The sequence below is a fragment of the Ipomoea nil genome, unplaced genomic scaffold (genome assembly GCF_001879475.1).
Source record: "Ipomoea nil cultivar Tokyo-kokei standard unplaced genomic scaffold, Asagao_1.1 scaffold2701, whole genome shotgun sequence".
Lineage (NCBI taxonomy): Eukaryota > Viridiplantae > Streptophyta > Magnoliopsida > Solanales > Convolvulaceae > Ipomoea > Ipomoea nil.
This window is the reverse complement of record NW_017619129.1, coordinates 653,360-668,568: the sequence shown is the minus strand read 5'-3', so window position 1 is coordinate 668,568 and position 15,209 is coordinate 653,360. Positions and strand designations below refer to the sequence as shown.

The 15,209-nt window shown below is 33.7% G+C and overlaps 2 protein-coding genes across 3 annotated transcripts; both read right to left on the bottom strand.

The window, feature by feature from the left end:
- Positions 1 to 1,001: 1,001 nt before the first annotated feature.
- LOC109155381 (probable Ufm1-specific protease) lies at positions 1,002 to 8,905 on the bottom strand. Of its 2 annotated transcripts, XM_019303076.1 has the most exons (14): positions 8,607 to 8,905; positions 8,168 to 8,515; positions 7,281 to 7,546; positions 7,036 to 7,123; positions 6,699 to 6,874; positions 4,716 to 4,806; positions 4,211 to 4,333; positions 4,069 to 4,116; positions 3,608 to 3,684; positions 2,808 to 2,896; positions 2,474 to 2,585; positions 1,715 to 1,817; positions 1,268 to 1,504; positions 1,002 to 1,091 (listed from the first exon to the last, which is right to left on the bottom strand). In XM_019303076.1, exons 1-13 carry the CDS (start codon positions 8,794 to 8,796, stop codon positions 1,275 to 1,277), a joined length of 1,941 nt encoding a protein of 646 aa, XP_019158621.1. In that variant the 5' UTR covers positions 8,797 to 8,905; the 3' UTR covers positions 1,002 to 1,091; positions 1,268 to 1,274. The 2 variants fall into 2 exon arrangements, with proteins under 2 accessions (XP_019158621.1, XP_019158620.1); XM_019303075.1 differs by lacking the exon at positions 1,002 to 1,091 and having other exon boundaries at positions 1,199 to 1,504.
- Positions 8,906 to 10,737: 1,832 nt separating this feature from the next.
- Positions 10,738 to 15,209, bottom strand: LOC109155384 (psbP domain-containing protein 7, chloroplastic). Its single transcript, XM_019303078.1, has 3 exons — positions 14,735 to 15,209; positions 12,991 to 13,201; positions 10,738 to 11,159 (listed from the first exon to the last, which is right to left on the bottom strand). The coding sequence occupies exons 1-3, from the start codon at positions 15,069 to 15,071 to the stop codon at positions 10,844 to 10,846; spliced, it is 864 nt and encodes a 287-aa protein (XP_019158623.1). The 5' UTR covers positions 15,072 to 15,209; the 3' UTR covers positions 10,738 to 10,843.

Sequence of the window (15,209 nt, the reverse complement as noted above, 5' to 3'; positions counted from 1 at the left end):
CCGGAAAACAGGAGACGCCGTTGGACTTCTTGCACTGCCGGAGATGCTTTGCTCGCCACTGCAAAGAGTACGCCGGAGACGGAGGACTCGTCGGAGAAGAAGACAGAGGAAGAAACCCAGGTCCGCCGTTGCTCTGCCTAGCCACTAGGTCAGGTCACTGCCGCTAACCCCATCACTGCTGGTCTAGAAAAAAGAAATAGGGAGATTGAGGTTACAGGATCTGCTATTAAGGCTTTGGGAGAATAAAGAGAAACAGACAGAGGTTGCTCGTCAAAGATTTGTATCTACACTGGAAATCAATTTTGGGAAGAAATGAAGTCAATTTCTAGGAAGATGAAGTCTGGACACTGGACAGCTGTCAAAGATTATGTTTATAATTATAATGAATTACTTATTATTTTAGTGTTTGATAATAATAAATATTATTTTCTTTCGACTTTTGTCATTTTTCTCATTTTCTGGAAAATAAACCAAACACAAAAACAATTTTCTGTTGTGTAGCCAAACACCGAAAAATGACTTATTTTCCGGGAAAATAACTCATTTTTCAGAAAACACTTTTCAAAAGTCATTTTCCTGCTTTTCAAACGGATATATGTCATCTCAAATGCTCAGATGAGAGCATTAATGAAGAACGTGCATTTTTTAAAAAAAAAAATTATTGATTTGAACTATTGATCTAGATTTGATCAATATCTCAGATCTAACCCCATTTTTACCTGGGAACAACCCGCACCAGAAGTATATCACCTTAGTTATGAATCTTTTATGAAGTGGGGTAACTATTCTTTATTTCAAATATTGGAATGCACTTTTTCTATAAGAAAAAAAAAAAAAAAAAGTGGAAAATTTTGTCCAAATCAAAATCAAAATTTCAAAAATGCATTTACAAAATTAAATTTTTAAAAAATCCACACGTGCACATGTACAATCCATAAAACGCATTTTCCAAAAGAGTTTTAAACACCTTTGTCCAACATTAAAAAGCAACACCTTTAAAATAAAAAACAAAAAAGTTAACACCCTTATTAAATATTTGCAAAACATATTTCAATCAATTCTAAACATATTTAACCACATTCACGGTTGACCTGCAGCTTCTATTATAAAAAATGGAAAAAAAAAAAAAAAAAAAAGAAACTGAAAGAAGTTCATTCCTATTGAACACAACAACTAGTACATATTTAAAAAAAAAAAAAAAAAAAAAAAAAAAAAAAATCCATTCCTATTGAACACAACAACTAGTATACTATGATGAAGCTCTCACCAAATATCTATACCATGTTAGGCCTCTGCGGAAGCAAGAGATTATAGAACTTATCGTGCAAGAAGAAATGCTTTCCCTTGCTATCCACAGCTTTCTTCCACCCACACCATCCACCATTAACTATTTTCTTGAGATCATCGCTGCCCGTGTAGTGAGGATCCAATATAAGAAACGCACAATCACCACTAGCATCATTGTAATCTACACCCAAGAGTGTATATGCAAGAACACCACCACCTGCAAGTAAGAGATAGATGGTTTCACTGGTTCGGTAGACAGAGTATTTGGGAGGAGAAGAGATAGATGGTTTTATATAAAATTAGTTTTTGGTAACTAGATATAATCTTCCATCATTCTTCCCATTAATCATCTTTCAACTATCACAGCCATTAAAACAAAGTTGGTATATGACAGAAGCTCGACTATTAATTTTTTGTTTGTACTGACCAATCATGATAGGTGTCCCTTGATTCTCGAAGTGCAATGCTAGCTCTCGACACTTTTCAGGAAGCTCTGACCCTGATCTTACATTTATGACTTTACAGCTAACCTGTTTAACATGGCAAACAAAAGGTCAAGTTGATGCAAATCTTGGGAAAAAAAAATCAAAAAACAAAAAGCCATTTGAGATGTCACTCATAATTTTTTATCATATAGGCCTTGTTTGGTAAAATAGTTAGCCTATCAACCAATTTTGGCTTATTTGACCACTATTAGCTGTTTGAATTGGTTAAACAATCAATATGAGTGTTTGATTAATTAGCTTTCTGTAACAACTTATTGCTCCAAAATGCTAAAATTCAAAAAGCTGTTCAAAGCCTCAAAGTAGCTTTTCCAATCAATTTTTTGAGAAAGTCATTTTGTATGTAATCAATTAACAACTAATAGCTAATTTACCAAACACTTTTCTGCAATCAGTTAATGCTATCAACTAGTTAAACTCACTAACCCGATCAACTAACAGCTATCAGCTAACAACCATTTACCAAACACCCCCATAATAAGTTTGCAATTCACTTGCAATAAGAATATTATTTTAGTAGAATAAAATAAAATAAAACATCCTTAAAGAGGAAAAAAAAACATTTGAGATGTCACTCAATTTTTCATCATACACGATAATGGACAATAAGTTCACAATTCACTTGCAATAAGAATATTATTTTAGTTTTTTTTTTTTTTTTTTTTTTTTAAAAACACACTTACACCAAGAAGTTTGTCCAAAACAAAGCTAAGCTCAATGGCTCCTATCCAATCGCGTGACCCTATGAATGAAGGATCCTTATCTCCAATCTCCACAAGTACCTGTTGTATTTCCCTGCAATAATGGGCTCTTAGTTTGAGATTAATGACATGGTAAAGTAACTCAAGACCCCTTATGAAAATTTATCAAATCAAGACTAATTGTAAAGAATAAATTAACTTCAGCAATAACATACGTTGGGGTTTAGGGTGTAGCATGGTAAGTTATGGGTTCGAACCCCATCCCCCACCAAATGTACCCCCAAAAAGAAAAAATTACAGAAGTTGAACTAAATACCTGTGAGAAGGAACATCAACTGTAGTATAATTTTGCAGTCTGAACCATGAAATGATGGTCTGTAGAGAACGATAAGCACAACCCCATCCCTACAAAGTAAACTTGTTAATGTAAAAGACCTGGAGAAAATAATTTGAAAGGCCAAGAAACATCATAATGAACTGATACTACAGTTGTGCCATCTAGCTTAGAAAAAAAAAAAAAAAAACATACAATATTCTCTTTGATGACATGAATTGGAGGTAAACTTGTGCAATTTATACAGGAGTAACTGATGGAAACATATCCATAACACATTATTGAGATTAACAAGAACAAGAAACAATAACAATGGCAAAAAGTAAAGAATGCAAGATTTACGTGGTTCGGCAATGTGCCTATGTGGCTACGTCCACGGGAGTGAAGCTATTCTTTTATTAATTGTGATGGTGATACAACGCCTATGAATACATCTAGACACATAATTACGTATGCATTATTACATGGTCCCAAGAAAATTTAGTATGAGTCTAGCTTTATATGTTTGTTTTTTTTTTTTTTAAATGTATTTCTTACCTAGCCAAAAAAATAAAAGTAAAGACCATGGAAACCAAATAATTGAATAAGGCTAAGGAGGGCCAGGGAAAATATGGGAGCTGCAATGGTATGATATTTGCAAGCTATAGCACGTAATGTAAAGGCATTTTGCAGCCAATTTATGGAACAAGCATTACAACAAGACTCAAATTGGATGATGATCAGATAGAAAGTTTTAAAACAAAGGATTTTGAAGAATTGAGGTTGAGAAGAAATCTAATTACCGAGTCATCAAATCCATCTTGGAGGTAGTGGAAGTACTCATAAGAACCTTGGATTAACGAGGTCATGCCTCCAGAAACTTTACACAACAGCATTACATCAGTGCATGAATAGGAAATATGAATTAACTACTAGATGCTGGATGCATTAAACTAAGATTCTATTGGTGTACTAAAAATTAATGTTCCATAAGCTAATGTTATCTTTTAAACAAAAACCTGTCAGGGAGCCAACTTCATTCCACATGACCACATGTAAAGTCAATAAATCTAAAGTCAGTTTATAACTAGTCCATTTTTGTACAGAAAGATATGCATAAATAGAGATTCCAGTGTAGAAACCCTAACAAAATAAAGAAAGTATTCAGTCTATTAAAAATACTCAAGGAACTTGGTGGTTAATACCATTAACAATTAATAATATTTCATGGGATATAAAGAGGGTATTAACTACTACTGCTCACCTCCACTACTTGGAATTCCTATATGGACATCCTTGAGCAAAGAGGGACCTACAAGTGCAATAAAATGAAACTTCATATTTATATATAGAGAAAATACTCACAAGTAAAATTACTAGTTCTACAATAGAAGAAATTTTTTTACCCCTGCGTGTAGTGTTTCTCTTTGCATCCTTTGTTGCTACTAGATTTATAGCATTTGCAATTCTTAGAAGAGGACGATCAAAAGGCAAACCAAGCCTCAAATGAAGGGATCTTCTTACTTCAACTGTAATAAAATGTGCCCAAGTGTACTAAAACTGGATAATTGATAAGATCCAAAAAGATTGCATGTTGAAATAGTAACTGGTAATTGTACTTAACATCATAGACAAGTAAATGCTGACAATGTGGTACCAAGTGAAGTTCCAAAAACAAAAAATGCTAAGACTTAAAGAATAGTCAGAAACTGAGACAAGAAAAGCTATATAACCAATATTGAAATTTTCTACTGCACTGAACTTAACATTCTCGTCCAATGTGTTCTTACACTCACCAAACCACCAAGTAACTATTAGCTTGAAGAGAATTAAATTTGTTTCACAGGAAATGCGGCAGACTTGTACTTAAACATTTGCCATAACGGTCCAAAGGTCTGGATTCATTCGTACCTTGATTCATTTCTGTTTCCCCATAATTGAGTTCATATAGAACTGTGATAGGATGCAAGAATCCTGAAGGAGCAAAGTGATAAGGATGTAGCTGCAAAAAAGTGCAACATGTCATATTCCAAAGATAGTCCATCTATGCCTTTTGGATCAAAGGCAGTTGCAATATGCACCCCGTCAATGAAATTTAAAAAGAAACAGGTCAGTAATCATATATGGCCATCTTAATATATTGAGGATAACCTGTAGTTAGGAACAAATAGAAAATGTTTTGAAATAGTAATATTTTGGGCAAATATTACTGAGTTTGAACACACATAACACTACTAAGTATAGGAAAATAGAAATATGAAAGAGTAAGTCAGTAAGCTAATATTTTTATTCATCTCTTTCACTTATTTTTTTGGGAAAATGGCACTTTTAGTCCCCAGTTATACATCTACTGTAGACTCAGCCCCTTAGTAATTTGAGATGTAGATTTAGCCCCTCTACTGTCACTGGAAAGATGTAAATTTTCAGAAAACCATTTGTAATACAATTGATATACACAAGGCATAACAATTTATCATTGCACATTAGAGTAGTAGAAAATAAAGTTTACAGTTTATGCTTTGTCACAATACATGATAGGGCATTGCCAGCTTCACATGTACAATTCAAACCATCCCAACCAACAAAATGGGATGGTCAGTTTCAACATTCAACAACAAAAACCTTTGATGTTAGCTGACCACCCCAGCAAGGAAAAAACCTGTCATTCTTAACTGATTAGTCCAATAAAAATCTAGAAATCCAAAAAAAAAAAAAAAGCAAAAAGTTTGGAAATTTAATAATATTTACTCCATATCTTGGACAAGCTTGGTATCTTTTACAAAGATTTTACAAAGATTAGGCAATTAGCATAACTCCAATACATTTTCAGTGGCAACACATCACCACAATGACATCAAAATTCAAAATTGTTGACATTTTCTAGAAAGAGTCCAAATTAATTGATGAAGAACAAATAACCAATTTTGTTGTTTAAGAGGAAAATATTTACCTTGTTGCCTTCTAATTTGGAGTGATTTTTGCACTCCTTGAGCTAAAAATGGTGTGGGTCAAATAAGGGAACATGCACGAGGAGGAAGGATGAGCAAATGATCATGAAAACCTACCAATTAGGGTTTTCAAAATTTTCCATTTGCATCTAACATACTCTATCAAGGAGGGATGAAAAACGCCACTTCAACAAAAACTTGGGGATTAAAATCTACACCTCAATTTACTAATGGACCTAATTCTAAACTAGGAATGTAATTGAGGGACTAAAAGTTTCCTTTTACTCTTTTCCTTTTTCCAAGGCGTACACAAATGAATAGGAGTATTGTGCTAGATCATTAAAAATGGTACTCAAAACCGGCTTCTTTTAAAATATTTTGCTTGCGTGATGACACAAATCTTCTACTAATAGTCTAATATCCTACACATGGGACTGTCCCATGTTTGATCTAGTAGCTTTTTCAGTCATTCCTACTCAAATTTCTACGGAAACTAATGCTTTCTCAACTGCTCTTTACATTCTTTAGTGATAGGGCTCTAAACACTTGCATGGAATCAATATTACAAACTTTGACTTCTAGCCCTTTGGAAGTCTAGGACTAGAAGATACCTAAATGTGTGTCTACCAAAAGTGAAAACATTATTCTTAGCACAAACAACCACGATTTGTTTCTCCTAATGTGTAAGAGTATTTTTAGTTCTTTGCTAGCAAAGGAGCAGGAGGTATGATGAATAGAGACCAGCAGAAAGAAATAGGCAATGAATTTAAACAAGGGTTATACTCAATGCACAAGTCTCCCTCATAATGCAGATCTAAGGAAAGTAATTGACAGTGGATTATGAACTGGGTTCAGAAAATTTTATGAAAAGGGATAATGGATTCAAGCTCATTACTTAAGTACAGAAAACCAATTCAACATGACATAACAAGAGTCATCATCTTACTTCTGGATACCCCACCAAGAGATCATTGGAGATTTTGTTCTTTACTGAATGTAGTTGGTCAACTAAAGCAGGAATGACTAATTTTGACACAGCACATCTTAACGTAAAATCCTTTGCAGCATAACAGAGCACTTCAAGTTTAAGATCTAAAACCAAAAGCTTAGCTTCTTCTGAAGCTGAAATGAAACAAATCAACCATTTTTCAGATGAGTTAGATGGATGAATAAACTGTAAATCAAACAAAGAGAATATGAATGATACAAAGAGGAGTGAAAATCATTTTATTCAAATAGAGATTAAATATGAGCCAAAAACTATAAAACTAAATAACCATCACCTGGACAATATTCAGCAACAGGTGAAACAGGTTTGAGAGAATTCCTTGATCTATTATGTAAAATGCTTACTTGAATTTTATCTACACTCTGAAAAGCAAATATTTTACAAATTGAGCCACAAACAGCCCCAAATATTGAAGAAATGAGGAGTAAGATATCATATTATTGCACTAGTGAATCCATGATTTATTTTTAAAAAAAATTACAACCAAACTCATTGGGGACAAACATGGGTGAATCATACCTCTTCTATAGAACTAAACGCTTTGATATTTGCACTAGTTCCAAAGAAGGTTGAACATAACAATGATTTTGTATCAAAACTTTTACTAAGTCCACTGTTAGTAGAATCAGCTAGTTGTCCATGGAGGTCCAATTCCAAGTCATGTAGGATGACAGGTGGTGCACCAGCTTCCGTTCTGTTTAATGCTTCAATAATGAAAGTGAGTTGTGGATCTCTAAGTGCAGAAGCAACAGCATCAGTTGCACTCGTATATATATCATCTATAGCTGCAGAGAAGAGGTACCGGTGTCAAAGTGAAAATATATTTTGATGAATACAATTGTAAAGGCAGATGAACTGTCAGATATCCGTCATCATATGAAAACATCTGTAACATCAGAACCAATTAGTGTTCATTATTTTATCCTAGATAAACCAATAATAATGTGTACATAACACACACACATACAGACACATCCTCTATTGGATGTGTAATGTGTATAACTGCAGATAACAAGTTGACCTCTACAGAGTAAAACTTCTATGATTGTCTAGAGTATTAGTAGAGAAACTAAGCTAGAAAATATTGTACTATCCATAATCCATAATCGTTGTCTGCATCACAAAAGTTCTCAATGTGACGGTGCGGTAAAGATAATGATTACAAACTATGAAGAATCCATAATCTTATCCAATTTAGGTATGAATTATTGAATCACATAAGCTAGAAAATATTGTACTATGATTACTATCTATAATCCATACTGTTTCAGTCACATGTAAATGAAATTATTTAATCTATAATCTATAATCTATAATCTATAATAACCTAATAACAACAAATGTGGCATCACAAAAGTGCATAAAGTCTCCAAAAATTAAAAAGCCAATGGCTGATCAGAATTTACCTTTGGGATTATGTAGAGGATAATACAAAGGCAGCTTAATTGGGAGCTCACACCGGAGCAAACAGCCTCTTTCCCAAACATACTTCTCCGGTTCCTCTTCATACACAACCATACTAATGTTCTCCAACTTCCCAGCCGCCCTCAACACGAAAAACTGGGCATCACCACCGCGATTCAAATCCACCACAGCTCCAATCAAATCTTGATTTTCCGAATTGTATAATATCTTCCTCAGTTTACTAGTCGCGTCAATGGCATCCCCCGCAAATTGATTAAAATCACAGTCCTTACCCACTACCATTGCTCCCATTACTTCAAAGCCCTTTGGTATCAACGTCCTTAAATCGTCTTTCGGACAAACAAAAAGAAAACAAATAATTCCAACAAAAGTAAATTTCAGTCAAAGGATTTAATTCAAAACGGAGAAACAAAATTTTACCTGATTCCTTAGAAAAGTCTGGAGATAAAGGATTGGAGTTGACGGTGTGGATGCAACGGAAGGTAGAGGCGATAGTAAGAGAAGGGAAGAACGGGGATCCAATAAGCCATTGGAGGCCGGTTTCATTCTTGATTATCTGGAGCCTCCGGCAAAGTATACGAACACTCGAATTCGGGTCTTTACCATCCATGGATTGTATGGCTGGCAGAATGGGGTGAGATTCTGAACTCTGTTCCTCGTTGTCTGAAACTACTGCGAGTACGAACAGGGTTTACAAAGGTTTAAGTTTAACGAAGCCGAAGGCACAAAATCTACTTGAAGAACATTTGATTTATAATTAATTATTATTAACACCAATTAATTGAAAATAATATAGAATTGCAAAAATGGCAGTTTATTTTAGCATTATCGACTGTGTTACAGTGTTAGAAATTATAATGTATTGAAGCACAAAGAATCACTCTTTCAACTGAGATTCGAACTTATAACTTTTTATTTGAGAGAGCTACAGTTATGCCGCTTGACAATTTTAATTCATCAATTGTGTCATAATGGTAAATTATTCATTTAATTATTAGGGAGCGTTTGGATTACGGAATATAAGATTACTTTAGGAGGGCGTTTGGTTCACGTAATGTAAAATTATCTAAGGTGATAAGATTATCTTTTGAGAGATAATGTGAGATTTTGAAAATGTAATATTACCTCGTATGTTCGGTTTGGATTGTGGAGATGTAATATTACCTTGTTTGATTAAGGACTAAATGCTATGTTATATGAATCAATTTACTATAATGTCCTCAATAATGTGTGTGCACGTGCAAGGTCTATATTTATTTATTTATATGTATAAGATTTATTAGTGTGTGTATAATTATACATAAATGAATGTATATCAATACTTAAATATTAATAAATATATAAATATGCATACGTGTATATTTGATTATATACATTAAGAAAAACGGCGCTTTGGCTCCTAAATTATTTTACTTTTGAAAATTTAGCTCTTGTAAATTGATTTGAACAAATTTAGTCCTTCAATTGTTTATAGTGTGACTTATTTAGTCCCTGAAATTATATAATTACAAATTTGGTTAATAAGTTCTTCTTTCATGGGGTTATATTTGTCAATTACTCTACACATTAAAGTTTTTTTTTCTCTCCCATCATTTCCATCGCATAAATTCTCATTAACGCTAATAATATTTCATCTCTGCAGACGAAGAACTGCATACACCCCGATTCCCCATGAAACTTGATAGGAAAAAAACTGTAATCAAACACCAAAGACAAAAGAACTATACACACACATATGTGAGATGAAAATAGAAGAGAATGATGGATATGAATTAATTGATGAGGTGATGTGATTGGATGACAATTGCATGCCAATTTATGCATGTTTAGATGATAATTTTTCGCCACATGTGCGGATGATGGATAAGTGAGAAGGTTACTAGCTGCAAATCTGAGCAATTTCCAGTAAAAACTATGGATTTTGTGGAGAACATTGATTATGTGGAGTTGAGACACAACCACATATAACATCGGAGTTTCTGTAGATTCTGCAATCTTGTCATGCATGAAGAAAATGCATCTGAAAGTCAATTTCTGCTCATATCCACGATTGCCAAATCATGCAATTCACATATTTCTACAGGTAATTCGTTGGAGAAATTGTTGTCAGATATTAGAACCTGCATCATTTCCTGAGCATTGGAAACTGAAGGTGAAATTGTACCTTTAAAGTTATTTTCTTGAAGTTCAAAGAGTTTAATTTGCATCCAGCAAAACTCCATAAACCGGTAGGCACCTTTCCTAATAGTCATTATTTTGGATACGCACATACCTCAAATGATAGTCTCCATACTCTAATGTCAGCGGACTTAGCCTGAAGCATTATTCTGATGTTAGGTGCAGTGTTCGCAAAGATTATATATTATTGGCGTTAATGAGAATTTATGGGATGGAGATGGGGAGAGAAAAGAAGTTTTAATGTGTAGAGTAATTGACAAATATAACCCCATGAAAAAAGAAAAGACTTATTAACTAAATTTATAATTATATAATTCTAGGGACTTGAGGTTGAATTTGAAGTAATGACCAACTTTCGCCTTAAATTAATTAGTATAAAAAGTAAAATAATAAAATTAGTGGAATCAAGTTTCCTTTTAATCAAACTAGATGACTAAATTGGAATATATAGTGAGATCAAGTACGGAGTATTACTTAAGTTAAGAGGTTAAAACAAAAGAATGAGCAATCCTATATAAATCTGATTTGACCATTGGCCATAGCGATTGTGGGGCTTGGGCATTTAGAGTGTACAACCTTCCCTTCCTTGCACAACACACTGCAACATTATGTCTTTGAAATGAAGAACCCTCAACTTGGAATTCTAGGATGTAGTATTTTACATCCATTAATGAATCTTCTCTTATGTTTGATTGAATCAATGTCCCCTTCACTTGTGGGCGTTTGCTTGTTGACCTTGTGATGCTCTTCACAATGGCTTCTCCTACTTCTTTTGCTCCTCCAAATGCTTCTATTCTGCGAATGAGATTCTTGTTAGTTGGTGGTCTTTTTTTTTTTTTTTTTTTTTTTTTTTTTTTCTCACTAGTGGTTAAATATTTTGTTGTAATATAATAATGCACATAACATATATGAGTAGGCCAATGATTTTGTAGATAGGTTTGTAACGTGATCTGAGTTTGTTTGTTGATCTTTTTATATATGCCTAATTTCATTATAAAAAAAAGTGTATTATTTGATGTGTCTTGTAACACGTATTATTATATTTCGAATTAATTAATTACTTATAAATTAGCTAGCTTACTAATTGTTAATTGGACAATGTAATATCAAATGATATAAGGTTTGATACAAGTAGTATTATAAAAAATAAGTTATGCAAGGAATAGAGTTTCATAAAACTCTTAGGGTGTGTTTGGTTGGTGAGTTTTGCCTATAGAAATTGGTATGAAAGTGATTGTTGTTGTTTGGTTGATAGGTTTTTAGAACAGTACTATGGGTTTCGAATACCCCATCAATTGAAAAACTCATACCCAAATACAATAAGGGTTTCATTCCCTTATTCATTTTCAAGCACTACTATTAATAACCATTCTCATTCCACCCTACTACCAAACATGTTAAATACTTTCACCAAAACCTATTACCATTACCAAGTATTTGATACCCATTCCGATTCCGATTCCTATGTGCGAACCAAACACACCCTTAGAATTCACAAAAAGAATGTTAGGAAGATATGTAATAAATTCTGATGATGTAGAGTGTATTCATATAAGCACTTTAGACCCCTCATTCTTTGTTGTAAATTTAGGTAGGCTTCGCAAATGGACGAAGGAAGTAGTTTCATAGGGAAAAGCTAAGTCCGAAAGAAAAGGCTTTGGAAGGAATCAACGGAAGGAGTCAGGTTGGAAAGAAGATAAGGGGGTTGGAAGAAGTTATCAAGACCAAAAGAAGTCTTAACTATTTTTCCTTTGAAGGAATAAGGATGCTTTTAAGGAGGATCAACATCGGGAGGAGATCACTCAAGGAAGAACAAAAAGAGCCGTTTGAAGGATGCAACTTGTTTGACACCTAGATATCTATGAAAAGGCAATTTGGTGATAAACAAGAGCAGTTCTTTTTTACTTTGTAGTGCTTATAATTAAGCTAAATAGGGAAACAATCATTACCCTATGGATAAGTTGCAGAAGTTATCAGACGACAATAGATTTTCGGGGATTATGACAACTTTTTTACACTTTGTATTCATATCAATACTAAGTGGAACCTCTTTGGGATTAAGGAGAAAGTGGAGTAAGAAAGTTTCCTAACCACTATAAAAATATTTGTGTCATTTTACTTTATGCATTACTTGCTTATTAACCTGCGAAGTAATCCCATACTAATTAACACACACTCAACCTTGATTATTCATTCAAAACTTAGTTACTTATTTTTAAGGCAAGCTAAAGACTTCTGCCATAAAATTTGTTTCCAAGCTTTGTTTTAAAACTTTGATTTCGAAATTAAAGCTCACTTACAACTATTTTGAAAAGTTTGCAAAATCGTAAGAAATTCTATTAACCCCCTCCCTCCCCTCCCCTACCACTCTAGACTCTATGCTTGCCTACGGCTTAGAACCACAAAGAAATACAGCAATAAATATTAGACCACACCTTTGCGTAATAACGGTAGATTTACTCATTACCCCCAAAAATCAAAATGCCAAAATATTTCCATCCAATTATTAGTAACTCATATTCCCCTTCAAGTAATAAACTTATGTTTGAATTAATTAAAGTGAGGTTCCATTTTACTCAATTCATAATCAATATAAATATTAAATTGAGATTGCAGTAATACTTACGAGAAATCAACTGGAACGGGTGAGACAATGACGCTAACATTGAGCTCTCCACTCGACCCTGGTGGGCCAAATGCAATGACAGGCTCATTCACATTTTGTCTACGTTTTTCGCCACTATTCAAAGCTGGTGGGTCAAGGGATTTTTCTACTTTCTCAGCTGTTCGATACAACAACGTTTGATCTCCCACCCAATTTGATGGATACAAAAATTCTATATTTTTATAAAACATGAAGAAAAAAAACAAATTAAAGAACTTTAAACCAAAAAGGACTTGGAAGTATATTATTTTATATATTTTTATGTTACATATATTGTTAATTAATTAACCTAGTACTCAATATTAGAGTTACTTTCATTTTTATACTAATTTCCTTTTCGTTAATTTTTTTGAGTTAATTCCATTTCTGTCTTAGATTTATAGGTGGTAGTATATTTTTAATCCTTTTTATCAAAATATTCACATTTGGTCCTAGTATTATTATGACATGATCATTTGTGGTCCTCTATCAACAAAACATTTTTAATGTCATTAAATACAAAGGCATTTGGTCTTTAATTACAAATTTTTTCAAAAAAATAAACATAAGAATATAGCGGGGTCAACTCACTTTGTATAAAAATGATTAAAATGCATTTGTATTTAACGACATTTTAACGATTTTGTTGAACTATAATAATACTAGGACCAAATATGGATGCTCTGATAAAAAAAACACTAAAAGTGAACTGCCGCCTATAAATCTATGAACAAAAAATGGAACCCGCATGGGCAACTCAACTGGTCATAGAGGTGAAAAGTTGGAAGAATGATCAGGGATCGAGTCTCACCAGCGGCAGTGTGGGAGCAACATCTCAAAGTGAGGGAGGCTCCTTGTGCACAGTAAGCAAAGGTCTAGCCTCTGTGGTTCATGTTCAGTTGAGTTACCATGATTTACATATTCTCAAATGCTCTGTCGGGTTACCCATCAACAATTCATTTAAGTGCAATGAAGCCCAAAAACAAATTAATAACCTGCTATCACATGTCATTAGGGTTCAGGCTACCTTCCGGCGAATTTTATGGCAAAAAAAAAAAAAAAAAAAAGTGACCAGCGAAATTTTCGGCAAAAGAAGTGACCGGCGAAATTTTCGACAAAATCTGGGTCAGTTGCTGGTCACCTTTTTTTTGCTGGAAAATTCAGCGGAAGGTGGCCTGAACCCTAATGACCTGTGATAGCAGGTCATTAATTTGTTTTTGGGCTTCATTGCACTTAAATGAATTGTTGATGGGTGTAATTGCACCTTTAAAAAATTTAGGGGCCTAATTGACTTTTAAGCTAAAGTTTGAGGGCCTATTTGACACTTTTCCCTTATTAATATTAAAAGCAAAAATAATTCTTTATATTATTGAACAGTAGTCTTTTTTATCCTATGTGTTCCAATTTTTATTTGTCCTACTTATTATTCATTAATCATATCAACTCTTTTTTCTTTATTTATTTTTTTTAGTATTTTTAATTATTTTTAAATTTAAATATTTTTTTTTGTGTTTAATAGTATATTTGTTATAATTTTTAAAAATATAAATTTTATATACTGATACTAAACATAATATTATGAAAAATTAAATTAAAAATAACTTAAATCAACCTCATTAATGAAAAATTAAATTAAAAATAACTTAAATCAACCTCATTAATCAAACCAGATAACATAAAATAGGAAGAAGGGAATAGTTAACTACCCAATTAAAGACTCACTCACCAAATCCTTCATTTGCTTCAAGGCAGCGACTGTAACCTCCGATAGGATAAAGCACATCAAGCTTAAGACTCCGGGCGCTCTCCGGCGAGACGCCGAGAAGGAAACTCGTGATTCCACCAAAATTAGCACCCACCGCAACCAGAGAAGCCGTGCCGATACCCGTAAGAAGCCGCCGCCTAAACACCGACGCTAGCGGCGCAAATTGGTCGGCTGGCGACCCCTCGGGGCGCACCGCCGCCACCTCCCGGCTTCTCTCGTCCCGGTCGCCGGAAGACTGTGTCATTTTGATCGGGTATAGGGAAGCAGTTGCAGTGGTAGCTTTGAGAAGATATTGCATTATAATTAATTGAAAATATGTATCCAAACAATTAAGTTGTGATATCTCGAGGCAGTCGTGTAGTATAACAGTAAAAGAAGAGTGTGCAATATAGATGCGTTCCTATAGGCTATAGCCACTAGCCAGTTTGAATAAGAG

Bases quoted from the DNA above. Each gene is read 5' to 3' on its own strand.
- LOC109155384 (XM_019303078.1), bottom strand. From the start codon at position 15,071: ATGCAATATCTTCTCAAAGCTACCACTGCAACTGCTTCCCTATACCCG. The intron at 13,202-14,734 runs GTGAGTGAGTCT...ATAAAAATATAG, and splicing joins TGAAGCAAATGAAGGATTTG to AATTTTTGTATCCATCAAAT. The intron at 11,160-12,990 runs GTAAGTATTACT...TCTCATTCGCAG, and splicing joins CCCGTTCCAGTTGATTTCTC to AATAGAAGCATTTGGAGGAG.
- LOC109155381 (XM_019303076.1), bottom strand. From the start codon at position 8,796: ATGGATGGTAAAGACCCGAATTCGAGTGTTCGTATACTTTGCCGGAGG. The intron at 2,586-2,807 runs GTATTTAGTTCA...CCATTATTGCAG, and splicing joins GTTGATGTTCCTTCTCACAG to GGAAATACAACAGGTACTTG. The intron at 1,818-2,473 runs GTAAGTGTGTTT...CATGTTAAACAG, and splicing joins TTTTGGACAAACTTCTTGGT to GTTAGCTGTAAAGTCATAAA.